Source organism: Periplaneta americana, chromosome 2 (genome assembly GCF_040183065.1).
Source record: "Periplaneta americana isolate PAMFEO1 chromosome 2, P.americana_PAMFEO1_priV1, whole genome shotgun sequence".
NCBI classification, from domain to species: domain Eukaryota; kingdom Metazoa; phylum Arthropoda; class Insecta; order Blattodea; family Blattidae; genus Periplaneta; species Periplaneta americana.
This window is the reverse complement of record NC_091118.1, coordinates 143860-171700: the sequence shown is the minus strand read 5'-3', so window position 1 is coordinate 171700 and position 27841 is coordinate 143860. Positions and strand designations below refer to the sequence as shown.

At 36.9% G+C, this 27841-nt stretch overlaps 1 protein-coding gene across 1 annotated transcript in view; it reads left to right on the top strand.

Moving 5' to 3' along the window:
• Nucleotides 1–27841, top strand: part of LOC138711657 (fatty acid synthase-like) — a 55837-nt gene that overhangs the window by 24988 nt on the left and 3008 nt on the right. The window contains exons 6-15 of the mRNA XM_069842791.1: nucleotides 3119–3296; nucleotides 4662–4807; nucleotides 6280–6524; nucleotides 11536–11767; nucleotides 13552–13698; nucleotides 16708–16920; nucleotides 18511–18800; nucleotides 20459–20707; nucleotides 24332–24553; nucleotides 26134–26289. Coding sequence (XP_069698892.1) covers nucleotides 3119–3296; nucleotides 4662–4807; nucleotides 6280–6524; nucleotides 11536–11767; nucleotides 13552–13698; nucleotides 16708–16920; nucleotides 18511–18800; nucleotides 20459–20707; nucleotides 24332–24553; nucleotides 26134–26286 — 2075 coding nt within the window. The 3' untranslated portion in view covers nucleotides 26287–26289. The remainder of the gene's footprint in view (nucleotides 1–3118; nucleotides 3297–4661; nucleotides 4808–6279; nucleotides 6525–11535; nucleotides 11768–13551; nucleotides 13699–16707; nucleotides 16921–18510; nucleotides 18801–20458; nucleotides 20708–24331; nucleotides 24554–26133; nucleotides 26290–27841) is intronic.

The following is a 27841-nucleotide window of genomic DNA, read 5'->3' as shown; positions in this document are numbered from 1 at the left end:
AGATATTTATTATCTAATGCTTCAGAGTAACTTTATTATGCAAATAAATGCATATTTTTATAGTATTTTTAAATATATATTGTATGGTGTACATCACATTTTAATAAAGGTATGTGTATTACGGTATATTAAAATGTTTTCAATGGTGTCAACTCGCACAGAAATGGCAGCAAAAATAGTTTGTTACCATAAAAATATTTCTTTCTACATAAAAGGTTTGACATGTCTGAGCTTTTTGCCCAAAATCCCGTCACACAACTTTAATTGCAGTTATGCATTACTTATGAAAAACTCGGCATCATACTTAATATTTGCGGAAGTAAGTGCAAATATTTCAGTTTTAGAGAATAATGATAGGAACAAAATGTCTATTATACATTTTGGTATATCTCCTTCCATGTTTTTATTTTAAATTATGGAGTATGTTGACCTCCCAGATAATGATGATGATCATTCATTCATTTATTTGTCAGAAATCAGTACTGGTATACAAAGTCTGGATATGACAACATCAGGTTAGATAATATACGCACACACTCATATAATGATTCAAACATGCACAAACAAATTAATAAACAAAGACAAATGAACAGATAGGTTATAAGCAAATAAACAAATACTGACAAACAGAGTATGATGGAAATTAACACATTTATACAAAACAAAAAGAAAAATTAAAATATAAAGAGAAAAACCAAAATATAAAGGGTTACATTTCTAAAATACAAATTTGCATCACACATCATGAATTCTTTCATTCTATTCAGTAACCATCTGTGCACACAGGACTTAAACCTATTTATTGGTACCTTTCTCGCCTCCAATGGTAACTTATTAAATACTGTATGTTGATGCCATTAAAGCAATTATTTGAGCTCACACTCGATCTGAACCTTGTGTAATCCAATTGTTCTTTATTTCTAATGTTAAAGGAATGTATATGATGTAGGTTGATAAAGATCTATATTAGATTTAAGGAAGATCAAAGTTCTGTAAATAATAGACTGTAGGCCTAAACTGACATTACCTTTAACTCTGTAAACAGTTCCTACATGATTCCTTGCTATTTTTGTTGAATGTTATCCTCAGTGCACTTCTTTGTAGTAATAAGATGCTATTGCTTCCTGTTGCAATTCCCCATAAATGAATTTCATAGTTAATATGAGATTCAAATGGTGCAAAGTATGGCCCTACCTGTCTGAGAGTTTCTGTTGAGACCAATGGCCTTACCTTCCTAAAAACAAAAATTACACTTGGCAATTTAGTACCTATACTTTCCTTGTGTTTGTACCATCCTAAAGAAATTGAGAGGGACTGATTGATTGAAGTTCTTCAGAAGGCAAAGTCTATTATTCCTTGCTGCAGATGTTTACTTCTGTACTCGTTTCAAAAGCACGCTAGTTCGATATTCTGCAAATTACCGGTACTGGACAGACTGTTAGAATAAGGAAAACATTGTAGAGTAGTTTTAAATTACTAACGATTTTCTCTCTTATCTCTTAATTTGTTTAATTTATTTTCATAACACTTCGTATTTACTACCCTTTTCCATGAAAAAAAAAAATGTTAGTGCAAACACTCGTGATGCCCCACTTCGATTACTGTGATATTCTGCTTACTGACCTAAGCGTTACTTCGGCGCAGAGACTACAACGTGTTCATAATATGTGCGTCCGTTTCGTCTGCAATATTCGCCGGGCTGATCACGTAACACCATCCCTCGAAATGTTGTCCTGGCTCCGTCTAGAAGATCGTAGGAAAATCCACTGCCTTTCCCTTCTCTTTCACATATTGCATTTCTCCACTCCTGTCTATCATGCATCTCGTTTTCAAAATTTATCCACCCTTCATAACCTAGACACACGATCACAACACTCCTCAATATTATCCATTCCCTCCCACCGAACATCCTCATATTCATCTTCTTTCACTGTGGCTGTTCTCGGCTTTGGAATTCCCTACCGAGTAATGTCAGGGACTGTCAGACATCCAACCAATTTAAACAATAGGCTAACGAAATATTTTTCTAACAATTCTTGCTGACAATAATAGCTGTTTCAGGTTTCTCAATGTTTAATGATTATATAATTATATCACAGATAAACATCTAAATTATCTCATTATTATTATTATTATTATTATTATTATTATTATTATTATTATTATTATTATTATAACTATTTCTTACCAATGTTTACTATTGTCACACTAACATTACTTATCCAACTTTCATTATTCACTTTCATGTTGTTTTATGGTCTAGATATTAATGTAATAACTATGTAAGCAATTGTATTCAATTAGGATTAGAGTCTGGCTGGGCGGAAGAGAAGGCCTACTGGCCTTAGCTCTGCCAGATTAAATAAATAAATTATTGTTGTTATTATTATTATTATTATTATTATTATTATTATTATTATTATTATATTGCATGCATTTCATTATTTTGTTTGTTGTTACACCTGTTAGAGTATTTGTTGTTTTCTATAGATTAATATTTATGTTGTGTCACTCATCTTTTTATATATTTTATTGTTGACCAGTCTTTTATTCCAAATATTCATATTTTTTCACTTTTCAAGTATTGATATTAATCCATGTTGAATCTTTCGTACACTACTTTTAACACTTGAATATAAATAATTGATTAAATGGCGATCTCACCCGTGTTAATTGTGTAAGCATGTGCAGCTTACAGCTGTTTCGGTGCTTCTTCACACCATCCTCAGAGTAGGCTCAGATGGTGTGAGGAAGCACCGAAACAGCTGTAAGCCGCACATGCTTACACAATTAACACGAGTAAGATCGCCATTTAATCAATTATTTATATTGATGTTAAATCACACCATTTGTGTTAATATTACTGGTATTTAATCGAGTACAGTATTTATTCTTTTGAATAATTTTAAGCGAGTAAAAAGAAAAATGATTAATTCGTATTAAATTGAGCTCACAAGCCAGAACCGTAGTGATGTGTGTGACTCCTAATAGCAACATTGCTTCCCGGCCGGCCACTTGAACTGCAATACCCTACTCTTAAGTTTCTGATTCACAGACAGACACTGGCTAGAGAGCTGTAAGCAAAAGACTGATGTATCCATTCTGTTGTGTTCTGTAGGCATGGACGTGTTCTTGAAGGAAGTGAACTTCTGTGGCGTGTCACTGATCAATGTATTTTCATCCAGTGAGTGGAGACATAAAATCCAAGAAGCATTGAATGAAGGCATACTTAATGGCATGGTACAACCGCTGCCCAGAACTGTATTCACTGATAGCGAAGTTCAGAAAGCATTCAGGTACAGCCACTTGAAATATACTACCCTTACATACGTCAGTGTGCTCCAATTTCTATTCAGTTTTGTTTATATTAGTTCAGCTGAAACATATTGCCCTGATGTGTCTCTTTGTGTTTCAAATTTAAAGTGAGTTTTGTTTAAATTTATTTAGTACTAGCTGTACCAGTGCACTCCGCTGCACCTATTAGAAATAAATATAAAGTAATTAGATAATTAAAATAGGACATTTGATCCAGGGAACATTCGTGTTTGATAGAAGGATAAATCGTTTAATATGTTACTTAATTTAAATTGTATTTAAATAATTAAAATGCAGTCATTTTGGTCCAGAGACACTCATTTGGTGCAATGACAATTCCTTTAACATGTTTCTTATTTGTTATTACATGCAACCATAGTTTAATGAAGATTGACATATCATTTAGATGTAATGTGTATACTTTATATTACTTGCTATATGTTTCAGAAGTTACCATAATAACATTGTAGAATTATGTCCATCTAGAGAAACTACACTTTCCAATGGTGAAATAATAATTAAACAATTAATTAGCTTCCGATATTACTTCACACAAACACAGAAACATTCTCTTAGGCTATGTTTCGATTGTTGTTGTCCAAGGACCTTATAGACGAAGTCATTTGTTTTTATTTCAGTACAGCGCCTTAGATGGCATTGTTAATGTAATTTTAAAACTCATTTATCTCATTAAATATCAGTCCTATCAAAATTTTGTATAGAATAAAACTTATCGAAAATTATTTTTAAAGAAACTTTTGTTATGTAATATTTTTCATGAAAATCAATAATAAGCGATATATTTCGATTTATTTAATTCAGGCCCTCTTATAACCCCCCCCCCCTTTTAAATAAAGTATTCTGAATTCCATATAGCCTAAAATCTAAGTTACAACGAACTTAATTTATATTCCAATTTTCATATAAATCGGTTCAGCCATTATCGCGTGAAAAGGTAACAAACATACAGACAGACATACAAACAAAAATTTCAAAAAAGCGATTTTCGGTTTCAGGATGGTTAATTATACATGTTAACACCAATTATTTTTGGAAAATCGAAAATTACCAGAAAAATTTTGGCTACAGATTTATTATTAGTATAGATAAACACACTGCCCTTTTATGTATCATCTGTGTATCCCAAGTTGACGGTGTCCTGTATGTGTACTTTCCAAGCTTTAAAAAAATTAGTGTGTTCATATCAATTCATATCAAGTACAGTACCTACTGGATTGCAGGCTTATTTTAGTTGCCAATATTTCTTTTGAAGGTACATATTTATTTGGGAATAAATTCTTGAAGACGATGTACTTGAAATGTTAAGACTCGTGCTATCTTTTCAGATATTTGGCATCCCCGAAGCACATGGGCAAAGTGTTGATTCGTATTAGACCTGAGGAAAACAAGAAACAAGTTCTGCCTCTTCCAAAGATGATTCCAGCTCGTCCGCGATTTTACTGCAATCCTGAGAACAGCTACGTCATTTCCGGTACAGTCAATATTAGGGTGTTGTTCAACGAGTTAGAATTTCATTTTAGACTAATTTAATTTAGTATGTTACCATTTTTAAATATGTACATTCATTAACGTTTTATCTCACATTTTATATTTTATATTTAATACAATATGGTTAATGTAACCCATTGCACATCATATAACAGTACAATAGAGGTAACAGTGATCTGAAGATGGTTTACAAAACAGAAAACGTTCATCAAGTAGAATGAAATAAAAATATCACATTATTATATAAGATAAATTTATGACGGACTTAGAGAAAATAAAGAAAATATAATCTTCATCTTACAATGTTGGATGACGTATATACGTCCGTTGATGTGACATATTAATGAATTTAAATACTTTATTGTCACAATCATGCCATGGTATGAAAGATTGTGACAATAAAGTATTTAAATTCATTAATATGTCACATCAACGGATGTATATACGTCATCCAACATCGTAAGATGAAGATTACATTTGTAAAGTTTCTTTCCACCCATAAGCAGAGCTGACTAGATCAGACGCTATGGACAGTACTCTATAACAGAGTCGCCAGTATGAAAGGATGATTCTGAGCCTTTAGCATGAGACGAACTCGATAGCTCAGTGGTACAGGAAGTCGCAGGTTCGAATCCCGCTCAAGGTTGTGAAATTTTTCTTTCATACCATGGCATGATTGTGACAATAAAGTATTTAAATTCACAAACAAAATATTGTTAAATTAATAAAACTTATCGGAACAAAAATGGATATTAAAAATATATATATATTTGGGGCTAAAAGAGATGAAGTTATAGGAGAATGTAGAAAGTTACATAACTCAGAACTGCACGCATTGTATTCTTCACCTGACATAATTAGGAACGTTAAATCCAGACGTTTAGATGGGCAGGGCATGTAGCACGTATGGGCGAATCCAGAAATGCATATAGAGTGTTAGTTGGAAGACCTGAGGGGAAAAGATCTTTGGGGAGGCCGAGACGTAGATGGGAGGATAATATTAAAATGTATTTGAGGGAGGTGGGATATGATGGTAGAGACTGGATTAATCTTGCTCAGGATAGGGACCAATGGCGGGCTTATGTGAGGGCGGCAATGAACCTCTGGGTTCCTTAAAAGTCATTTGTAAATAAGTAAATATTATTTGTAAAATTGCAAAAGAAACATTAAATTGGTTTGAACGTTTATTAAGACTACAGTAAAGCATATGGCCACAATCCATTATTAATGAAAGTCATGAGGGAAATGGAAAAAATAGAAAAGCAAAGAATACATTGGCAGCATATGCATTGGAAGAGAACTCTGAGCTGTATAACTTGAGTTGTGAAGTTTCTTGTCTGTTTCATGTGTGCTGTGTTTATGTTTATTTCATATTCCTTGTCTGTTATTATAAATGTGCATGTATAGATTAGGTTTGTGTGCACAGTCAAGTTTTAATGCCACACATGGTTGCAGGCGGTATTGGAGTTTTCGGAGTGGAGCTGGCAGACTGGCTCGTGCAGCAAGGAGCTCGAAAGCTGGTGCTGACATCTGACTTGGAGCTGACTAGTTACCACAATTGGCGCATTGGAATCTGGCGCAGCCAGGGCGCCTCTGTTGTCAGCTGCACAGCAGACACTACGTCCAAGAGTGCCGTTATGGCTGTGCTGTCCAAGGCGAATGATCTGGGCCCTGTGGACGCCATATTCTGCCTGCCAAAAGTGAGTGCAACTGAACACGTGCCAGTGGCCGCAAGACATTCTTCTCAAGCAGAAGTAGTGCACCTGGTCCTGTCACTTTGCTGTGGCCTCACCTAACCCACTCTTATCTTTTATTTATTACTAACGGAGAAAAATTCGCTCCAGTGCTGGGGATAGAACCGAGGATCCCCAATGTATACGTGCTACATGCCATGCCAATAATAATACTGTAATAATAATAATAATAATAATGATAATTGTTGTTATTTATGTTCATATACAAATTTATTAGTAGCTGTTCAAACTAACTGGGGGTGCTGGGTTCGATCCCCAGTCCCGGAGCAAATTTTTCTCCGTTGTTAATAAATAATAACCACAACAGAGAATCCTGTGTGATCAAAAATTAATAATAGCATCACATAATGTTTGCTGTCAAACTTGGAAACTCTCACTTTGAGAGAGGAAGAGATTAAGGGTATTTGAGAATAAGGCTCTTAGGAAAATATTTGGGGGCTAAGAGGGATGAAGTTACAGGAGAATGGAGAAAGTTACACAACGCAGAACTGCACGCATTGTATTCTTCACCTGACATAATTAGGAACATTAAATCCATACATTTGAGATGGGCAGGGCATGTAGCACGTATGGGCGAATCCAGAAATGCATATAGAGTGTTAGTTGGGAGGCCAGAGGAAAAAAGACTTTGGGAAGGCCGAGACTAGATGGGAGGATAATATTAAAATGTATTTGAGGGAGGTGGGATATGATGGTAGAGACTGGATTAATCTTGCTCAGGATAGGGACCGATGGCGGGCTTATGTGAGGGCGGCAATGAACCTTCGGGTTCCTTAAAAGCCAGTAAGTAAGTAAGTAATAATAATAATAATAATAATAATAATAATAATAATGTTGATGATAATTTTAGTTATTTATGTTCATATACACATATATTAGTAGCTGTTCAAACTAACTGAGGGTCTTGGGTTCGATTCCCAGTCCCGGAGCAAATTTTTCTCCATTGTTAATAAATAATAACCACAACAGAGAATTTTGTGTGATCAAAAATTAATAATAGCATCACATAATTTTAATTGTCTAACAGTAGGCTACATAATCATTAAGTCTCTCATATGAGGGCGGTTCTATGTGATGACAATATGTCAAACAAAGAGAAAAACCCTTGTTATTCATTTCATATATTTTTGCTATTATATTAAATCTATATGTTATAATTTTTAAATATAGGTATTATATCCCGAAATTAATAGGTTAATACTGGTTCCTATCCAATGTCTTCATATAATTCTTACGGAAAAGTAGACTCATCTGGAACTTTGCAACCACTGATTTATTGAAAGAAATTGTAGAAAACGTGTCCTTCAGCATATTCCACGACATATTTGCTGGTACAAATACCTCACACCTACACATATTAAAATATCCACTGTAGAACTGTTAGAAATTATAATATATTTGCGACTTCATTTTTGTGCGTGGCAGACTTGTGTTCCTAAAAATGTGACTTTTTGTCACAACTGAATTGTTTTTTACAAACTTGATGAATGGCTACTTCACTTATCATCTGTTGAAAATTGGGGATTGTTAATCCATTGTCAAAAATATGTTTATGAGATATTAATTTTATGCATATTGCAGCAAGAAAAACTTGGAAACATCCTCTGTATATAGATATATAATAATTGTTTTCTTTCCATAAGTCTACACGTCTCTGTACATTGTATTGTATTGTATTGAATTGTATTTATTTATTCCCTGTACAATCTATTACAGATTATAGGTTCGTCATTAGATACAAACATAAAATACAAACGCAAAAAACACACACACACACACAGACAGACACCACGATAAGATTTCTAGTATGAATTTAATTTTAACACTCTTTAGTTTTCCAAAGAATAGTACCGTAAAACTACCAAAAGACACAATAAATAACAAGATATATAATACATTTTCAGTTTACAAGACATTAAATAAATAGATTAACATAGATTAGGTAAAAACAAGAGATTACATTAAACATGTTTTATCATCTGAGGGGATTTATTTGGAGAGCGATTGAACCTTTACGAGCCAAGAGACGTCATGTTAGTTATTCTGTACATTTATTATTAATATTGTTTGGAGAAAAATTATGTGCAATAGTAATGAAGATAGGTATTTTACTTTATTGCTTTAATGTAAGAAATCATTAATTGTGAATGGCATCGACTGGAGCAAAATAGTTTTGACCCTGGTTTTGAAACCTTCATCATTTAGATGTTTAATATCCCCAGGTATCCTGTAATATAATGAGATACCTGTATGATACATGTCACAATCTGTCTGTCCTTCCTTATTTCTCATTTCTTTTTTCGTTGTTTGTTTTTTTGTTTTTATTGCCATCTCGTTTTTAGTTATTTCTATTCCTTTTTATCGGTATTTTTCTTTTTGTCCACTTCGTATTTGCTTAAGTATGTATTTATTTATCCTTTCAGATATATTATCTGTTGCTTATCCTTTATTTATTGTTTCACTTTCACTTATTCTCTCTGTTTTGATTTATTTATTGTCTATTTCCTCTCTTTCTATTTCTTCCTATCTTTCTTTCTTCATTTCTTTCTTGTTTCCATTTCACTTATTTAGTTTGTTTTGATTTATTTACTATCTGATATCTTCCTTTCTTTGCTTCTGTACTTTCTTTATTTCTCTCTAAGTTCTCTCTTTTTATTTCTTTCTATGTTCTCCTCCTCTTTTTCTTTCCCTCTATGTTCTCCTCCTCTTTTTCTTTCCCTCTATGTTCTCCTCCTCTTTTTCTTTCCCTCTATGTTCTCCTCCTCTTTTTCTTCCTCCCTATGTTCTCCTTCTCTTTTTCTTTCTCTCTATGTTCTCCTCCTCTTTTTCTTTCTCTCTATGTTCTCCTCCTCTTTTTCATTCCCTCTGTTCTCCTCCTAATTTTCTTTCCCTCTATGTTCTCCTCCTCTTTTTCTTTCCCTCTATGTTCTCCTCCTCTTTTTCTTTCCCTCTATGTTCTCCTCCTCTTTTTCTTTCCCTCTATGTTCTCCTCCTCTTTTTCTTTCTCTCTATGTTCTCCTCCTCTTCTTCTTTCCCTCTATGTTCTCCTCCTCTTTTTCTTTCTCTCTATGTTCTCCTCCTCTTTTTCTTTCCCTCTATGTTCTCCTCCTCTTTTTCTTCCCCTCTATGTTCTCCTCCTCTTTTTCTTTCTTTCTATGTTCTCCTCCTCTTTTTCTTTCCCTCTATGTTCTCCTAATTTTCTTTCTCTCTATGTTCTCCTCCTCTTTTTCTTTCCCTCTATGTTTTCCTCCTCTTTTTGTTTCTCTCTATGTTCTCCTCCTCTTTTTCTTTCCCTCTATGTTCTCCTCCTCTTTTTCTTTCTCTCTATGTTCTCCTTCTCTTTTTCTTTCCCTCTATGTTCTCCTCCTCTTTTTCTTTCCCTCTATGTTCTCCTCCTCTTTTTCTTTCTTTCTATGTTCTCCTCTTTTTCTTTCTTTCTATGTTCTCCTCCTCTTTTTCTTTCCCTCTATGTTCTCCTAATTTTCTTGCCCTCTATGTTCTCCTCCTCTTCTTCTTTCCCTCTATGTTCTCCTCTTTTTCTTTCTCTCTATGTTCTCCTCCTCTTTTTCATTCCCTCTGTTCTCCTCCTCTTTTTCTTTCCCTCTATGTTCTCCTCCTCTTTTTCTTCCTCTCTATGTTCTCCTTCTCTTTTTCTTTCTCTCTATGTTCTCCTCCTCTTTTTCTTTCTCTCTATGTTCTCCTCCTCTTTTTCATTCCCTCTGTTCTCCTCCTCTTTTTCTTTCCCTCTATGTTCTCCTCCTCTTTTTCTTCCTCTCTATGTTCTCCTTCTCTTTTTCTTTCTCTCTATGTTCTCCTCCTCTTTTTCTTTCTCTCTATGTTCTCCTCCTCTTTTTCATTTCCTCTGTTCTCCTCCTCTTTTTCTTTCCCTCTATGTTCTCCTCCTCTTTTTCTTTCCCTCTATGTTCTCCTCCTCTTTTTCTTTCTCTCTATGTTCTCCTCCTCTTCTTCTTTCCCTCTATGTTCTCCTCCTCTTTTTCTTTCTCTCTATGTTCTCCTCCTCTTTTTCTTTCCCTCTATGTTCTCCTCTTTTTCTTTCCCTCTATGTTCTCCTCCTATTTTTCTTTCTTTCTATGTTCTCCTCTTTTTCTTTCTTTCTATGTTCTCCTCCTCTTTTTCTTTCCCTCTATGTTCTCCTAATTTTCTTTCTCTCTATGTTCTCCTCCTCTTTTTCTTTCCCTCTATGTTTTCCTCCTCTTTTTCTTTCTCTCTATGTTCTCCTCCTCCTTTTTCTTTCCCTTTATGTTCTCCTCCTCTTTTTCTTTCCCTCTATGTTCTCCTCCTCTTTTTCTTTCTCTCTATGTTCTCCTCCTCTTCTTCTTTCCCTCTATGTTCTCCTCCTCTTTTTCTTTCCCTCTATGTTCTCCTAATTTTCTTTCTCTCTATGTTCTCCTCCTCTTTTTCTTTCCCTCTATGTTTTCCACCTCTTTTTCTTTCTCTCTATGTTCTCCTCCTCTTTTTCTTTCCCTCTATGTTCTCCTTCTCTTTTTCTTTCTCTCTATGTTCTCCTCTTTTTCTTTCTCTCTATGTTCTCCTCTTTTTCTTTCCCTCTATGTTCTCCTCCTCTTTTTCTTTCCCTCTATGTTCTCCTTCTCTTTTTCTTTCTGTCTATGTTCTCCTCTTTTTCTTTCCCTCTATGTTCTCCTCCTCTTTTTCTTTCCCTCTATGTTCTCCTTCTCTTTTTCTTTCTCTCTATGTTCTCCTCCTATTTTTCTTTCCCTCTATGTTCTTCTCCTCTTTTTCTATCCCTCTATGCTCTCCTTCTCTTTTTCTTTCTCTGTATGTTCTCCTCCTCTTTTTCTTTCTCTCTATGTTCCCCATCTCTCTTTTTTCTCTATGTTCCCCATCTCTCTTTTTTCTCTCTTTGTCCGCCCTCTCTCTCTCCTTCTCCTCTTCTTTCTCTGTCTCTACGTGTCACTCACCCTCCCCGTGCTTGCAGCTCATCTCCCTGGACCTGCACACACAGTCGTCCCCCGCTCTCATCCTGGACGTGTGTTCCCGTCACATGTGTCCTCACCTGCGTCACTTCGTCGCTTTCTGCAGACGGAGCGCAGCTGATGGCTGGAGTCACTCCGTCATGGAGCGGGTGTGCGAGGCCAGGGACAGGGACGGCTTCCCAGCACTTGCTGTGCAGTGGGGCGCCCTGGAGCTGGAACACGACGACCTCACCGGTATGCTGCCTGCCTGTTTGCTTGCTTTCTTCATTCTTCTTTTTTTATTATTCTCCTCTCTCCTTGCCTCCTCTCCTCTTTTTCTACTCTTCTTTCGACTCTTCCTCTCATCTCGTTTTCCTTTCTTCTATCACTTCCTTTCCCCCTTTGTGTCCTTCCATCCATATTTCCTATTCTCTTTCCTATGTTCCTTACTGTCTCTATTCTCCTCGTTCTCTGCCCTGTTTCTTCTAATATTTCTTTCTTCCTTCCTACTTTTCTACAATTGTTTTCCTACTTTTTCTTCCGTTTCTTTTAATTGATCTCTCCGGTGTATATTTATATATTAGTCCATGCATCTATTCATCCATTGATTTTTGTATATATTCATTCATTTATCTGTCTATACATTTTTTTGTTTATTCATCCATTTATTTGTCGGCCTGGGTGGCGCAGTCCAGTAGAATGTTAGCCTTCTACGCCCGAGGTTGCAGGTTCGATCCTGATCCAGATCGATGGCATTTAAGTGTGCTGAAATGAGAAAGGCTCATGTCAATAGATTTATTGGCATGTAAAAATAAATCCTGTGGGACAGAATTCCGGCACACCAGCGACATTGATATAACGTTGGAAGTTGCAAGCATTGTTAAATAAAACATAATTTATCATTAATTTATTAATTCATCTATGCATCCTTTTATTGATTTATCCATCCATGCATCCATACATCTACTTATTTATTTATTTATTTATTTATTTATTTATTTATTTATTTATTATTCTTTATTTATTTATTCATCTATGCATCCATTTATTAATTCATCTCATCTGTCTATGCATTCATACATCCATTTATTTATTTATTTATTTGTTTGTTTATTTATTTATTTATTCATCTATGCATCCATTTATTAATTCATCTATCCATGCATTCATACATCCATTTATTTATTTATTTATTTATTTGTCTATTTATTTATTTATTCATTCATCTATGCATCCATTTATTCATCTATCTATCCATGCATGCAGACATCCACTTATTTATTTATTTAATTATTTATTTATTTATTCATCCATTTATTAATTCATTTATCTATTTATTTATCTCTGCATCCATTCATACTTTTATTTATTTATCCATTCTTTCATTCATGCATCTGCTCACCCATCCATTCATCATTTATTGGTGCATTTATTTATTTATTTATTTATTTATTTATTTATTTATTTACTTATTATAGCAAACGTTTGATTGCTGTAGATATCTGTGAAGGAACAAGATGGTGATATTGAAGGTGGTGGTGGCGGTAGTGGTGATGATATTATAGCGTTAAAATCATCTTCAACATCATCATCTTCATCATATAATGTTGATGATACTGTTGTATTACGATCATCTTCAACATCAACTTCATCATATAATGTTAATGATACTATTGTATTACAATCATCATCATCACGATAATGTTTGTGATCGCTGTACATAATCATAATCCTTTCCTGATCCATAATGTATGGTACCGGTATTGACAAAATACTTCATGTCTTGTCTTCTTGCAGTATTTTTTTTTTTCAAAGATATGAAATTATTTAATTTTTATTCTGAAATGTAGCTTTCATTTTCTCTGCGTTCGAATATTTCTGTATTTATTTTTTATGTTATCTTTTCTTGTTATTCATACTGCAAATTATATAAAAGAGAATAATTTTATTGTTTCAGTTTCTCCTTCGTGTTCCTTTACTTGAGAGACAGAGACTTACAAACAATCTGCTTACTGTCACCACTTAATCTTATGTCGCAGAGGGCGTGCTCCTCCAGAGTATGTCGTCTTGTTTCGAGATTCTGGGCAGATTCATGCGGCAGTCACAAGTCGTCATGTCCAGCATTGTTGTGGCGCAGAAGGAGTCGAGGGCTGTGGACATCGTGGAGTGCATCAGAAGGTTTCTGGGTACGTAAACTGCGCGCTCTGCACATGTTATACACAGATGATGAATGCATCATTATTGCTTACATAGATTTCTGTGACTCCAACTGTTACTTTAATGGAGGCCAGTATCATTGGAAGTGTAGATGTTTACCATACTCACGCTGTTATACAGAATGTCATTAATTTCAGGGGGTTATTCCTTGAGATATTTCAATCAAAGAAGTTAAATACAATTTTACTCGTTTTTACTTCCTTTTCAAGATCAAAATTGTATTATACGAAACATTTCATAGCGTGTTGTAGGAAAGCCATTGATTGAATTCCCAATATGCTCAGTCAATTTAAGAGAGCAGTTTATTGTGATAATAAATGATTGAAAGAATTTTAGTTTTGTCCTTTAAATGTGCAGAAATTTGATCTGAACAAATATAACTTTTCGTTTGCAATTATTCAAAGGAATTTTTACAATGGTCCGTTTGTTGGGAAATATAAAAGGAAAAAAAAGTCGACATATTTCGTTATTGGTGAATAGCTCGTTAAAAATTATCTTCTGGATCTGCAATTAAAATCTGAGCACCAAACAGCATTGCCAAAATCGTTAAAATAAATCTTGCAATGTAGAGCAGTGTTGGGTGCCTGTGATTTGAGTATAGCAGAGGGGAGGGGAAGGTAAGGGATGGAACAATGACGTAATGTGACCTTCAAATAATATTTATTACAATTTATTTCTGATATCACAAGATGCATATTTCCGTTTAAAATTGCGACCAATAAGCCACAAGTGCATCACCTCATTCCCTTCCTACCCGGAGACGAATGCTAGGAGTTGTTTCTGTTTACGTCTTCTATGAGTCTACATCATGTTGAACTACTAACTCGGGCCCACCACAGTGCAGGCTGCGCTTGCTAGAGTTATTGCAGTAGACGTGGTGTTGCCAAATGTTTCATAGAAACAACGATTTCATCTAAAATGGTGAATGTTAAAAAAAAACTTATTTAGATTTTATAAATCTCTACTTATGATCTACTACCAGTTTCATTTTGGTGCAGTGGTAGGGTTGCCAACCCTCCCGTATTTCCCCAGGATCTCCCGTATTTGCCTGTAATTTTTAACAGACTCCCGGCTCCCATATTATTCTTCTCTTCGAGCATTTTTCTCCCTTAGATTTTGCATACTGGTAATATAATTTTTTCTTATTCTAAACATTTGATTTTGCCATGAATGATGATAATTTATTTGATAAATTTTGTTGTTCAAGACAGACATTAAAATGTGCAGCATTTTTAGAAGATAATGCTTGCCAAAAATTTGTTTTAGTGCTTATCCCCAGAGTTCCTATAGGTCAGTTTCTGTCAGATGCGTTTCCAATTCACTGTGGGCTAAAGCAAGGAGATGCACTATCACCGTTACTTTTTAACTTTGCTCTAGAATATGCCATTAGGAAAGTCCAGGATAACAGAGAGGGTTTGGAATTGAACGGGTTACATCAGCTGCTTGTCTATGCGGATGACGGGATATGTTAGGAGAAAATACACGAACGATTAGGGAAAACACGGGAATTTTACTGGAAGCAAGTGAAGAGATAGGTTTGGAAGTAAATCCCGAAAAGAAAAAGTATATGATTATGTCTCGTGACCGGAATATTGTACGAAATGGAAATATAAAAATTGGAAATTTATCTTTTGAAGAAGTGGAGAAGTTCAAATATCTTGGAGCAACAGTAACAAATATAAATGACACTCGGGAGGAAATTAAACACAGAATAAATATGGGAAATGCCTGTTATTATTCGGTTGAGAAGCTTTTATCATCCAGTCTGCTGTCAAAAAATCTGAAAGTTAGAATTTATAAAACAGTTATATTACCGGTTGTTCTGTATGGTTGTGAAACTTGGACTCTCACTTTGAGAGAGGAACATAGGTTAAGGGTGTTCGAGAGTAAGGTGCTTAGGAAAATATTTGGGGCTAAGAGGGATGAAGTTACAGGAGAATGGAGAAAGTTACACAACGCAGAACTGCACGCATTGTATTCTTCACCTGACATAATTAGGAACATTAAATCCAGACGTTTGAGATGGGCAGGGCATGTAGCACGTATGGACGAATCCAGAAATGCGTATAGAGTGTTAGTTGGGAGGCCAGAGGGGAAAAGACCTTTAGGGAGGCCGAGACGTAGATGGGAAGATAATATTAAAATGTATTTGAGGGAGGTGGGATAGATGATAGAGACTGGATTAATCTTGCTCAGGATAGGGACCGATGGCGGGCTTATGTGAGGGCGGCAATGAACCTCCAGGTTCCTTAAAAGCCAGTAAGTAAGTACCGGTAAGTAAGTGCTTATCCCCATAAAATCAAACCTTGTTAATGTTATACATTTGGAAAAACTGGTTAGTTTTGTTCTAAGAGTACCAAGTAGTAATGCTCGTACAAAGAGGGTATTTTATCTCATGAACAATAATTGGGTAGATTTTCGAAACAGGGGCAGGACATATCAGAGCTGCAAACTGCAACTACTACGCGAGACAAAATCTGTCTCAAAATATTCTTAATATAAGCTCAGCTGCCGAAGTGTAGAATAAAGTTGTTCTTTAGTAAGTGAACCAAATAATTTGTCCACTTTCTATGTGAAATTTTATCGATTCCTTAATCTCCCGTATTTTCTTAAAAAAAAAATTGGCATGTCTATGTAGTGGTAACCTTCCACTCTGTATTTATTTCCACTTTCTATTTTCTGTGTGATAAGTAAGATGTAAACCAACCTAAAGTCTTATCTGTGCTATTATAAAACTTAAATTTCTTTATTAATATGATGGTCAGTTGTCTGTGTAAATACTTTAAAAATGTATGTTGAAACCACTCTACACTGTCATCATACTGTAAGTCTCGAACTGTCATTTTTGCGAAAACAAGCTTTCAGTTAAAGACAAGAAAGAATAAGGCACGTGGAAATACTGTAAGTAATATGTGGTTGCTATGGCAACGCAAACAGAAGCAGTTGCACACTTGAATAGCAATTTGTTGCTGTTGTAGGCATTGGAGACCTAGAAGCTGTGGACTTGAATGCCACACTGGCAGAGCTAGGCATAGACTCGCTGATGATAGAGGAGATGAAGCAGTTCCTGGACAGGGAGCACAACACGTACGTGACGACAAAGGGGCTGGCCTCCATGTCCATCAGCCAGCTGCAGGAGCTGGTCAGCACGCGGGATGGCAGGGACGACTCTACTGGCAACGTAACTGAAGGTACGACTAGCCATATGTTGAGCAGTAGATGATGATGTCATTCGCCCTCTTGCATTCCAATATCTAATAAATCAATCCACCGCTGTGGTGTAATGGTTAGTATGCCTGACCTTGAAGTGAGCAGGCTCGGGTTCAAATCCTGGGTGGGACAAATTACATGGTTCAGGTTTTTTCCGGGGGTTTCTGCAGTTCATTAAGAACTAATAATAATAATAATAATAATAATAATAATAATAATAATAATAATAATAATAATACTATTCAGAAGAAAGATACATAGCTTTTTTATATAGGAACACTCTAGCACACCCAGAAAGAATAAGTTAGATACTCGTGCTCAGGGGCCAAAAAATGCTGGGTAATTTTCGGCACTGGACTCTGCGACCATTTCGCTGGCATTATCACCTTCATCTCACTCAGACACTAGATGACCATAGCAGTTGATAAAGCGTCGTAAAAAAAAAGATGAAAGATGAATTTACAATTCAAACAAAACAGTTTATACATCGGGCTTTTATTTCAAAGCTTCCCAGTCTAAATAACTATTTATTTCAATAAATGTAGGCTGTAATGGAAAATTAATTTCACTTATTAATTACGTTATTTTAATATTATTATTTTCTTTTTAGTGGGTTATTTTACGACGCTGTACCAACATCTCAGGTTATTTAGCATCTGAATGAAATGAAGGTGATAATGCCGGTGAAATGAGTCCGGGGTCCATCACCGAAAGTTACCCAGCATTTGCTCATATTGCGTTGAGGGAAAACCCCGGAAAAAACCTCAACCAGGTAACTTGCTTCGACATGGATTCGAACCTGGGCCACCTGGCGTTGCAGTCAGACGTGCTGACCATTACTCCACAGGTGTGGACTCTATTATTATTAATTGTAATTAAGTTACCACTGCCACCGGTGTTTGCCCACTTTCAGTGTAAATAAATAAATATACATTATAATGAAATTTAATTCAAACATAAAACACATCAATTTAAATATTGAGGGGGGGAGGGGAGTTTAAAACCAGTGTTAATTGCATTTTAGATTTCACCCCCGCAACTCCCTTTTTGAAATTTTGAATGGTACCCTTACACATTATGATACTTAAATTTGAAAGAGTATTCAATTATTTATACAACTCATTCATTTGTTTCACATCTTTTGTTTTCTCTCGTCGCCTGAAAATCTCGATTGTTGTTATTGTTGATTAGAGATGAGAGAATAAAACTACAGACTGTTGATTACAGCTTTTCAAGCAGTAACACAAACTACATTAATGTTGTGTAATTTAAACCTATTCCTTGAAAATTTAGTGCAGTATTGATAGGAGACACAAAAGCTGAAGATTGGATTGGTTTTGATACTCATCAGTGCTATGTAGTGGAGTTCAAAATAGGCTGCATTACTGTACAGCGAACAGTGAAGCACATTTTGAAGAGTTTAGTAAATTTAATTAATCAAATTTAGTAAATTACCCAAATAAGCTGTGTTCTCATCCTACAACCAACTGAGGCAGTGAAACTTGAAATGCAATTATTAATCAGTTATTCTTTCTGAGCCTTTGTTTATTCGCTTCCTTCTCTTCAACCAGGTAACTCGAGTGACAGTCCCCCGCTCGACAATGTGCAGCTGCTTCTGAATGCGTTCGGACCTGTTTCCCAACCCGTGGTGCGCATGCCCTCGGCGACAGGCAGTGGACCAGACGTGGAGAGTGTGCTGGAGGCAGGCCCCATGCTCTTCATGCTGCCCGGCCTCGACGGCTTGGCCCGCCCACTGGAGCCCCTCACCCTTAACCTCAAGTTCCAGACCGTCTGTCTCCAGCTCGACCAGGACGACGACGAACTGCTCACAGTGGAGGACATGGCGGACCACCTGCTGCCAGTACGTACCAGACTAGTGGCTACCTGGGACTCGAACCCAGGAGTGTTAGGAACTGTAAAGACCCCTGAAGGGAGGTAAAACTGGAGCTCGCGATGCACTTGAAAGTACTCCATTCCTGAGTGAGAGGCCCCAGGCGAACTTCACTGTTCATTTAAATTCTGTTAGGAAGACTATGTTTTTGCATTTGTGTACCCCAACAAATATTTTGAAATGATGTGTAAATGGCTTCAACTCCACCATCAAAATTTGTTGTGTATCTGCCAACATTTTAATAGAAAGAAAAATACAGACAAGTAGCTCCTGCATCTTGATCCATAAGAGAACCAACTGTATAAACGTACAGCCAATCTTTATGTGAATATCTTCTGTTAGAGCAATGACCTTTCCTTCTTCAGGATTTGTATCTCTCTTGTTGCATTACTTGTCATTACGTAATTTTGTTTATCAATCTTCTTAATGTATCCAGCTGTTTGCTGACAACATAAAGTCCACTGTAGTCTATTCAGTTGTTGTTTTTCACGAGAAATGAGGGGTATTTTGATCGGTGTTCATTATAGATGCTGTTGCTAGTAACCAGAGGTGGGGTGTAGTCAATATATACTGCAGGGCTGTGTCTTCTGCAACTGGTACTGATGATTTTAATTTACTTCTTTTGTGGTTTATGGATGGACAGTATAGAAGAATGTGTTCATCATGATTATTACACCACAGAAAGTAGGATTATCAGAAATGTGAAATCGGTGTAGGTACAATTGAGTGACAATGTGACCTGTTCTGGCTCTTGTTAAAAATGTTTGAACATGTCTGGGCAAGTTTTTGTACATTTCCAGGTCATTTGGTTTCTTTTGTACGGACTGTAAAATGAGACTTTACTAAAGCAAAAGCACTGGATAGAGATATCACTTGAAGAGGTCTTGGTTGCAAATATGTTGCCTGTTTTGCAATATTATCGACTTTCTCGTTTCCAGGTATACCACAATGACTAGGTATCCTTTGAAATGTTATTTTCTTTTGGAGTTCTTTTAGTTTACTTAGTTGTTTCTGAATTGGAATAATTCTATGTGCGTATAGGTTTGGTACATATTTAATTATATTAAATATGGCCCCCTTGGAGTCGGTAAGTATGCAAATAGATTTTTCAGGAATTTGAGTAACACACTGAAGAGCAGCATCAATAGCTAGCAATTCAGTGTCAAGACTGGAGGAGGATGAACAGGGTATGAAATAACTTTCTTGATATTTTGGAATATAATACTCTGCTCCTGATGTCCCAATATTAGGATTTAGAGATCCATCTGTATAAATTTGAAGGTGATCCTCATATGAGCTGCAGAGTAGTTCCATGGCATCTAACTTAAGAATGTATGGAGGATCATTTTTGGAATGATTTCCTGGAATTTGTATGCTGTGTTCTGGAATCACCCATTTCCATGGAGGAATTTCGTTCACAACTGGAGTTTTAGCAATGAGTGTGTCTGTGATATACACTGGTATTTCTTCTTTTTTTATTTTATAGATATTACACAGGATATCAGTAATTTTGTTCATGATTTGAAATAAAATTACTTTCACAATTCCTTCTTTCTCATATTCTCTTCTTTCTTTTATTAGCAGCTCTCTTCCTCTTTTTCTCTCACTCTCTTCTTGTCTGTCCGCAGTTCATTCAGACCAGGCTCCCGCCCGGCACGCCGTTCACTCTGCTGGGCTACTCATTCGGCGGGTTGCTGGCCTTGGAGCTCGTCCGCCGGCTGGAGGCAGAGGGTCGAACTGGCTGTCTGTACCTGCTGAACAGCTCGCCGGGCTGGCTGCGGGGCCTGCTGGCAGACAGGGACTGCGACACCAAGATCCTGTGCAGACTGTTCGGCCTGCTGGCGCCCCACCTCGCCACCAGTGCAGTGCTCAGCAAGGTAAGAAGTTCAGAAGGGTTGAGAACCAACTGATGTGTTCTTGTTGTTATTATTATTATTATTATTATTATTATTATTATTATTATTATTATTATTATTATTATTATTAGTAGTAGTAGTAGTAGTAGTAGTAGTAGTAGTAGTAGTAGTAGTAGTAGTAGTAGTAGTAGATTCGGGTCGAGAAAATTTTGGGTGAAAGTATAGCCATGGATGAATATATAATAGGATGCGAAACTTACTGAGTTTCCCGTAACACATACTAGAGGCGCTGTTGTAGAAATTGACCTTGCTGCCACCTGTTGGAGGAGGGGCGTTATTACATCTAGCAGCGCACCAAGTAGCGAAAAGAGTAATTACTCCATGCATTTAGCAGCGCAGCTGGTGACGAAAATGTTCAACTGTGCAGAAAGTATTCCCTCCCACCCTCATCGATATTCAAAACTAACCCAATTTAAAATAAAACATTTACAGTTTTATTCCTCACAGCACCTTCTACTGAAAATTCTTACCGGAGCCAACAGGAAGATAAAAGAGACGATCTATTTTACACTACCCAATTAACATATAACCAGACAGAGACAAAAAATAAAGCAAAAGGTTAGATAATTGGGATTGTATTCTTTGGGTATTTATTGTACAGCGCAACGGAAAAGTCTGCAAGAACTACTTAGATAATTCAATTTATTATATTGCTATTACTTTGCAATACATTCAACAACACTATTTTTACAACGTCCATAAACATCACTGTTTAACATACACTGCTTATACACACGTAGTATCACTTTATGTTCACTTATTAGCAAGTTTCTGTCTGCCATCTCGCCCCTCGAGCAATATCTCGAACGGATAAATAGAGAACTCAGGGTAATGTACCCAACACGTAGTTCTAATGTTCACCACCTACGACATTGGGCGCTGATCATCTTATTTCAGCCCCCTGCTGCCAGATGGTGCTGACCGCAGTTTCGCATCCTATTATATATTCATCCATGGTATAGCCAAATCTATAAGACACGTGTCTTGGCTTTTTTCCATATGGGCCTGGGTTCAAGAGGAAAGAAAATGGAAAATTACGAGTCAAACAACTGTAGCGTAACTATTCATTGCTGCAACAAGAAATGATGTGGCAGCGTGACTCGGGCAGTAGTGGTCTGGACGCGAGTTAGGCAGTGCATGAAGTTCGGGTTCGAATCCCTATTTGTAATTTTTTTTATGTTTTGATTTTAATACACATATTCGTAACTTAGGTTATATCATTTTGCAGTGCGTGCAAAAATTAATGGTTTGAAGAATAAATTTCCATCTTAAATTGCGTCTTATTACTTTACATTGACACAAAGTATTCCTCCACATGATTTATTCTAACATAGTGTATTGGCACATTGTATCCGGTGCGCTATGTTTACAATTAATCACTGATATGTAGTACAGTAATGTGAATCATCTGAAGAAGTACTTTGTGTCACTGCAATGTAATACAATGCAATATAAGAAGGAAATTTATTCTCCAAACGTGTATTAAAATAAAAACATAAAAAAATGACGAATAGGGATTCGAATCCGACCTTCATGCACTGCTTACACTCGTGTCCAACGCACTACCACCTGAGCCACTCCGCCACATCATTTCTTGCCGCAACAATAAGCCGTTACGTTACAGTCGTTTGACTCGTAATTTTCCAATTTGTCTTGAGCCCAAGCCTATATGGAAAAAAGCCGAGACACGTGTCTTATGGATTTGGTCATGCTTCTACCCAAAAGTTTCCCGTCCCAAATCTTGACATCAAAGTGGGGTAGTCTTCTTGTCATTGCCACAGCTAAGGTGTAAATACTGGGTAGGATGAAAAAATCTGCTCACCTTGTATCTTTTTGTAGAGGACATGTTTGTTTTGTGACCAGACTCCACAAGATGATGACCACTCATTTTCACCCTCAAACAGAATACAGACATGACAATATAACTTATTACTGTTACAGACTTATTACTAAATCTACGTATTACTCTGTGAAGAGATTTATTAAATCTACATACTTAGACTTCAACAAACAAAATCTGATAACTCAATCTCAAGGGAAAAAATGGAACTCTGCATCATAATCCACAGTTAATTCCCGATTTACCACGAAAATCGTCTGTAGCTGCATTTAGATTGGCAACAGGCCATGACTGTTTGGCCAAACACCTGCATAGAATTGGAATATATCAGTCCCCTAACTGCCCATTGTGCAACTCAAACCAAGAAATGGATTCGGAACACCTCAAAATCTGTGCTTCAGTGGCTGGCCATGACAATATCTTTGAAAAATATTGGAGTGCAAGGGGTCAAATGACTTTATTGTCAAACGCCTGGCATTAGAAAACAACAACATATAACTTATTTGTTTCAGAGCATCCTGTTAGTCAAGGATATTTCTTATATCATGACCATTGAAAATTTCTATTTTGTCTTCCTCCATCCGCTATTTTAGTATGTAAATGTGATGTCGATTTCCTGCCTTTGTAAGCACATTTTGTTTCATACACCCAATCACATCAATGTTCTCTCAGTATGAGTCATTTTACAAAAAAATAATATTTGAATTGCTTCATAAAAAAGGGCATCAGTCACATTTTTTTTCGAAATTGAGTCAACATTGAATTTCCCATCTTGAATGTTCAACACATCGTTTTATCAAGAAAGGAAGCCAGTTCAACGTTTCCTTCATTGTTATATTGTGATCAGAATGTGAGCGTTTTGTAAAGGAAGGGCATCGGTCCGGACAGTTTTTCTTCATTTCCCACAACTTAACTAAAATGGACTGATGCCCTTTCTTTATGAAGCACACACACACACGCGCATGCACTTTAGGTTAGGCTGAACTCAACAATGCAGTGCAATCACAGAACACAAATATAGTGCAACGTATTATTGTGAAAGTTAGGCTAGCCGCATTTCTTACTGATGTAGTGAATCGATACCCCCTCCCCATCCCCCCTGAACCTTGCGAGTCAAGTCACAGCCATGCCTTTAGAAGCTTATGCCACAAGCCTCTCACACTGCTTTCTCCTTCCTGGAATGACTGCCAACAATGAACTTTATACATGGAAGGATTGGGGTGAAACCAACTGTTACGATACATCGTTATTATGAAGTTAGCCCTGCTGTTACTAGGTATAACTCAAATTTTTTGAATAGGCTAGGCCTCAGAAGCCTCTTAAGAGCTTCGCCACTGGTATTAATATTATTAGTAGCTTGCGAAATGAGATTTATGACAAGGACTGCACTTTACACCAAGGTTGATTACAGGAGAAATGAGGACAATGATAGAAAAGTTACTTCTGTTGTATTGTAACCAGTGTTGCCTTCAGTGTAAAAAAAATAGAGCTACACACTTCTTGCATTCAGAAGGCTTATTTTGTAAATAATTGTATAAAATCCTGCTACAAATGGTTTATGAACGAAAATATTTCAATGTAGAAATATTTATTTTCTGTTTTCATATTTTGCCAAAATAACTTCCAGATTTTGGAAAAAATTCATTCGTATTGTGCTGGTCTCTACTCATTTTTATTGTGGCTGTAATGATGACAGAACTGGTATGGTGATTATGAAATTTGTTATGATAATAATGTATTTGCAGTTGACTGAGGAATTGGCAGCGCAGAAGACCTGGAGCAGGAAGCTGGGCGCACTGCTGAAGATGGTGCCTGACAGCAAGCAGGACGTGGATTTGTTCAGCTCAGCCATCCACAGGCGCTTGAAGGCCATCGACAAGTATGAGTGGACAAGCAAGGAGGTCGTCCGGTCGCCCACGATTTTGCTGAGAACATCAAACGTTGATGAAGACTTTGCACTGTCCAAGGTGAGAACAGGAACAGTCTGCTCTCCAGGCTCCATAGAACTCAGACATTTTCCATTGGGAGGGGGGATGGGGAGGTTCATTTACTTGGGATTATAGAAGCTAGTGGAAAATAAAGTAATGAGCTCAAATATGTGCATGCAAGGACCCATTTGGACACTAAATTTAACAGTGCTCTGCACAAGCTTGATTCTCTTAGCTTCAACTAATTATGTTACGTCATTAGCTCTTCAACTGTGTATATGACACAAAATGATCTCAGCAGTTTTCTTAGTGTTAAAAACAAAATGCTACCTGTACCGGTGCTAAAAGTCCAGGATAACAGAGAGGGTTTGGAATTGAACGGGTTACATCAGCTGCTTGTCTAAGCGGATGACTTGAATATGTTAGGAGAAGATCCACAAACGGTTAGGGAAAACACGGGAATTTTACTGGAAGCAAGTAAAGCGATCGGTTTGGAAGTAAATCCCGAAAAGACAAAGTATATGATTATGTCTCGTGACCAGAATATTGTACGAAATGGAAATATAAAAATTGGAGATTTATCCTTCGAAGAGGTGGAAAAATTAAAATATCTTGGAGCAACAGTAACAAATATAAATGATACTCGGGAGGAAATTAAACGCAGAATAAATATGGGAAATGAGTGTTATTATTCAGTTGAGAAGCTCTTATCATCCAGTCTGCTGTCCAAAAGTCTGAAAGTTAGAATTTATAAAACAGTTATATTACCGGTTGTTCTGTATGGTTGTGAGACTTGGACTGTTACTTTGAGAGAGGAACAGAGATTAAAGGTGTTTGAGAATAAGGTGCTTAGGAAAATATTTGGGGCTAAGAGGGATGAAGTTACAGGAGAATGGAGAAAGTTACACAACGCAGAACTGCACGCATTGTATTCTTCACCTGACATAATTAGGAACATTAAATCCAGACGTTTGAGATGGGCAGGGCATGTAGCACGTATGGGGGAATCCAGAAATGCATATAGAGTGTTAGTTGGGAGGCCGGAGGGAAGAAGACCTTTGGGGAGGTCGAGACGTAGATGGGAGGATAATATTAAAATGGATTTGAGGGAGGTGGAATATGATGGTAGAGACTGGATTAATCTTGCTCAGGATAGGGACCAATGGCGGGCTTATGTGAGGGCGGCAAAGAACCTCCGGGTTCCCTAAAAGCCAGTAAGTAAGTAAGTAAGTAATTCGTTCATTTCATTCATTTATTATATTCAATAGATCTTACATGAGCAATGAAGCTTTAAGATGTGGAACAAGTCAAAATTTTACAATATTACAATTACAATTTTTACAAATTTTTACAATATTTTACAATTATTACAGTTTTACAATTTAGTAATTTTCTACAATTTTTTACAATATTTTGGCGAGATGTAGTGAGATGAAGTGAGGTCCGAGGATTCGCCAAAAGATTACCTGGCATTTGCCCCTTGGTGGGGAAAACCTCGGGAAAAACCCAACTAGGTAATCAAATCAAAGGCGTGAAATGAAGTGATGCCGAGGACTCGACTAATTGTAGTCTGTGTTTGAAATATGACGAGTAGCTGTGAGTGACTGGTTCTGTTGCAGTGCTGTGAGGAGGTGAAGGTCCACTGTGTGGCAGGAACTCACGCGGCGCTGCTGGAGAGCAAAGAAGTGGCGGCCATTATCAACAGGCAGGTGACGAACATTGAAGACATCAAGTTCAAGAGCAGCTTCGAGGACCAGCACTTCGTATACTGACGGGTGAGTATGGCGGATCTGTAATGCTGCATTACATTCCCTGTAACGTTTATAAAATCCAAGGTGATATACAGGGCATATCAAAAGTCCAGTAACACTTTCAATATTTTATTACACAAAAACTACTAATGATAGCACTTTCAAACACACGTCAGTTTAAAGTCAAACTCTCAAAGTTCTGTTTACACCTTACAGAGATTCAATGTGAACCACGAGTGACTCGGCAGATGTCCAAACGACAATCAAACTCTTCCCATACCCTTTTCAACATATCCTCTGTGACCATGGCGGCAGCTTCTCGAATTCTGGTTTTTAGTTCCTCTAAATCACGTGGCAAAAGTGGTACAAACACACGGTCCTTCAGATACCCCCATAGAAAAAAGTCACATGCAATCATATCGGGTGACCTTGGTGGCCATGTCGTGAAACATCTGTCCCTTACTGCAGCACGTCCTATCCAACGATCAGACATCTCCATATTCAGGTAAGCACAAACTGCACTGTGGAAATGTGGCGGAGCCCCATCTTGCTGAAAGATGAAATCCTCATCGAGATCTTGTCTAAGTTGAGGCACCAACCATTGCTCCAACATGTCCAGATATGAATGTCCAGTCACAGTAGCCTCAATGAAGAAGAAAGGTCCGTACAGTTTTCGTTGTGACAACGCGCAGAAAACATTCACCTTCGGTGAATCACGCTCATGTTCATTGGTTCTGTGAGGTTTCTGTGTACCCCAAACACGACAGTTGTGCTTGTTAATTTTCCCACTCGTATGGAATGGCGCTTCGTCGCTGAAAATTAAGCGGCTGAATAACTTTGAGAGTTTGACTTTAAACTGACGTGTGTTTGAAAGTGCTATCATTAGTAGTTTTTGTGTAATAAAATATTGAAAGTGTTACCGGACTTTTGATATGCCCTGTATTCTTCTCAACTATGTGGGTTGTTTGAAAAGTTCACAGGCTGACAGAAATTAAACTAGGACTATTCTGAAACAATCTTTATTTCTCAATATAATCACACACTTGGTCCACCGGTGTTGCATGCTACACCTTTCTTGTACACAGATTTGTGAGGTCTGCAAAAAAAGCCTTCTGCTGCTCCGATAACCTCTTCATTTAATGAAAATTTCTTCCCAGCCAAGTGTGTTTTGAGTTTCGGGAAAGGAAGGAAGTCTGGTGAGTAGTGGAGGGTGCGAAAACACTTCGAACCGTAGTTCGTGTAGTTTAGCAGCAGTGATTGCAGACATGTGAGCAGGTGCATTGTCGTGATGAAACAACACTTTCTTCTTGGTCATACCCGGCCTCTTCTCGCGAACTTTCCCTTTCAGTTGCTGCAGGAGATTTGAATAATATTCTTTGGTTATTGTTCTCCCCTTTGCTAGATAGTCCATCATGATTATCCCCTTGTAATCCCAGAACACTGACGCCATGACTTTTCCAGCTTATTGAACAGCTTTTGCTTTCTTTGAATGCTGAGAATCACAGTGCTTCTTTTGTTTCCACTGATGTTTTGTGTCTGGTATGTAGTAGTGAATCCAGGTTTCATCAATGGTCGC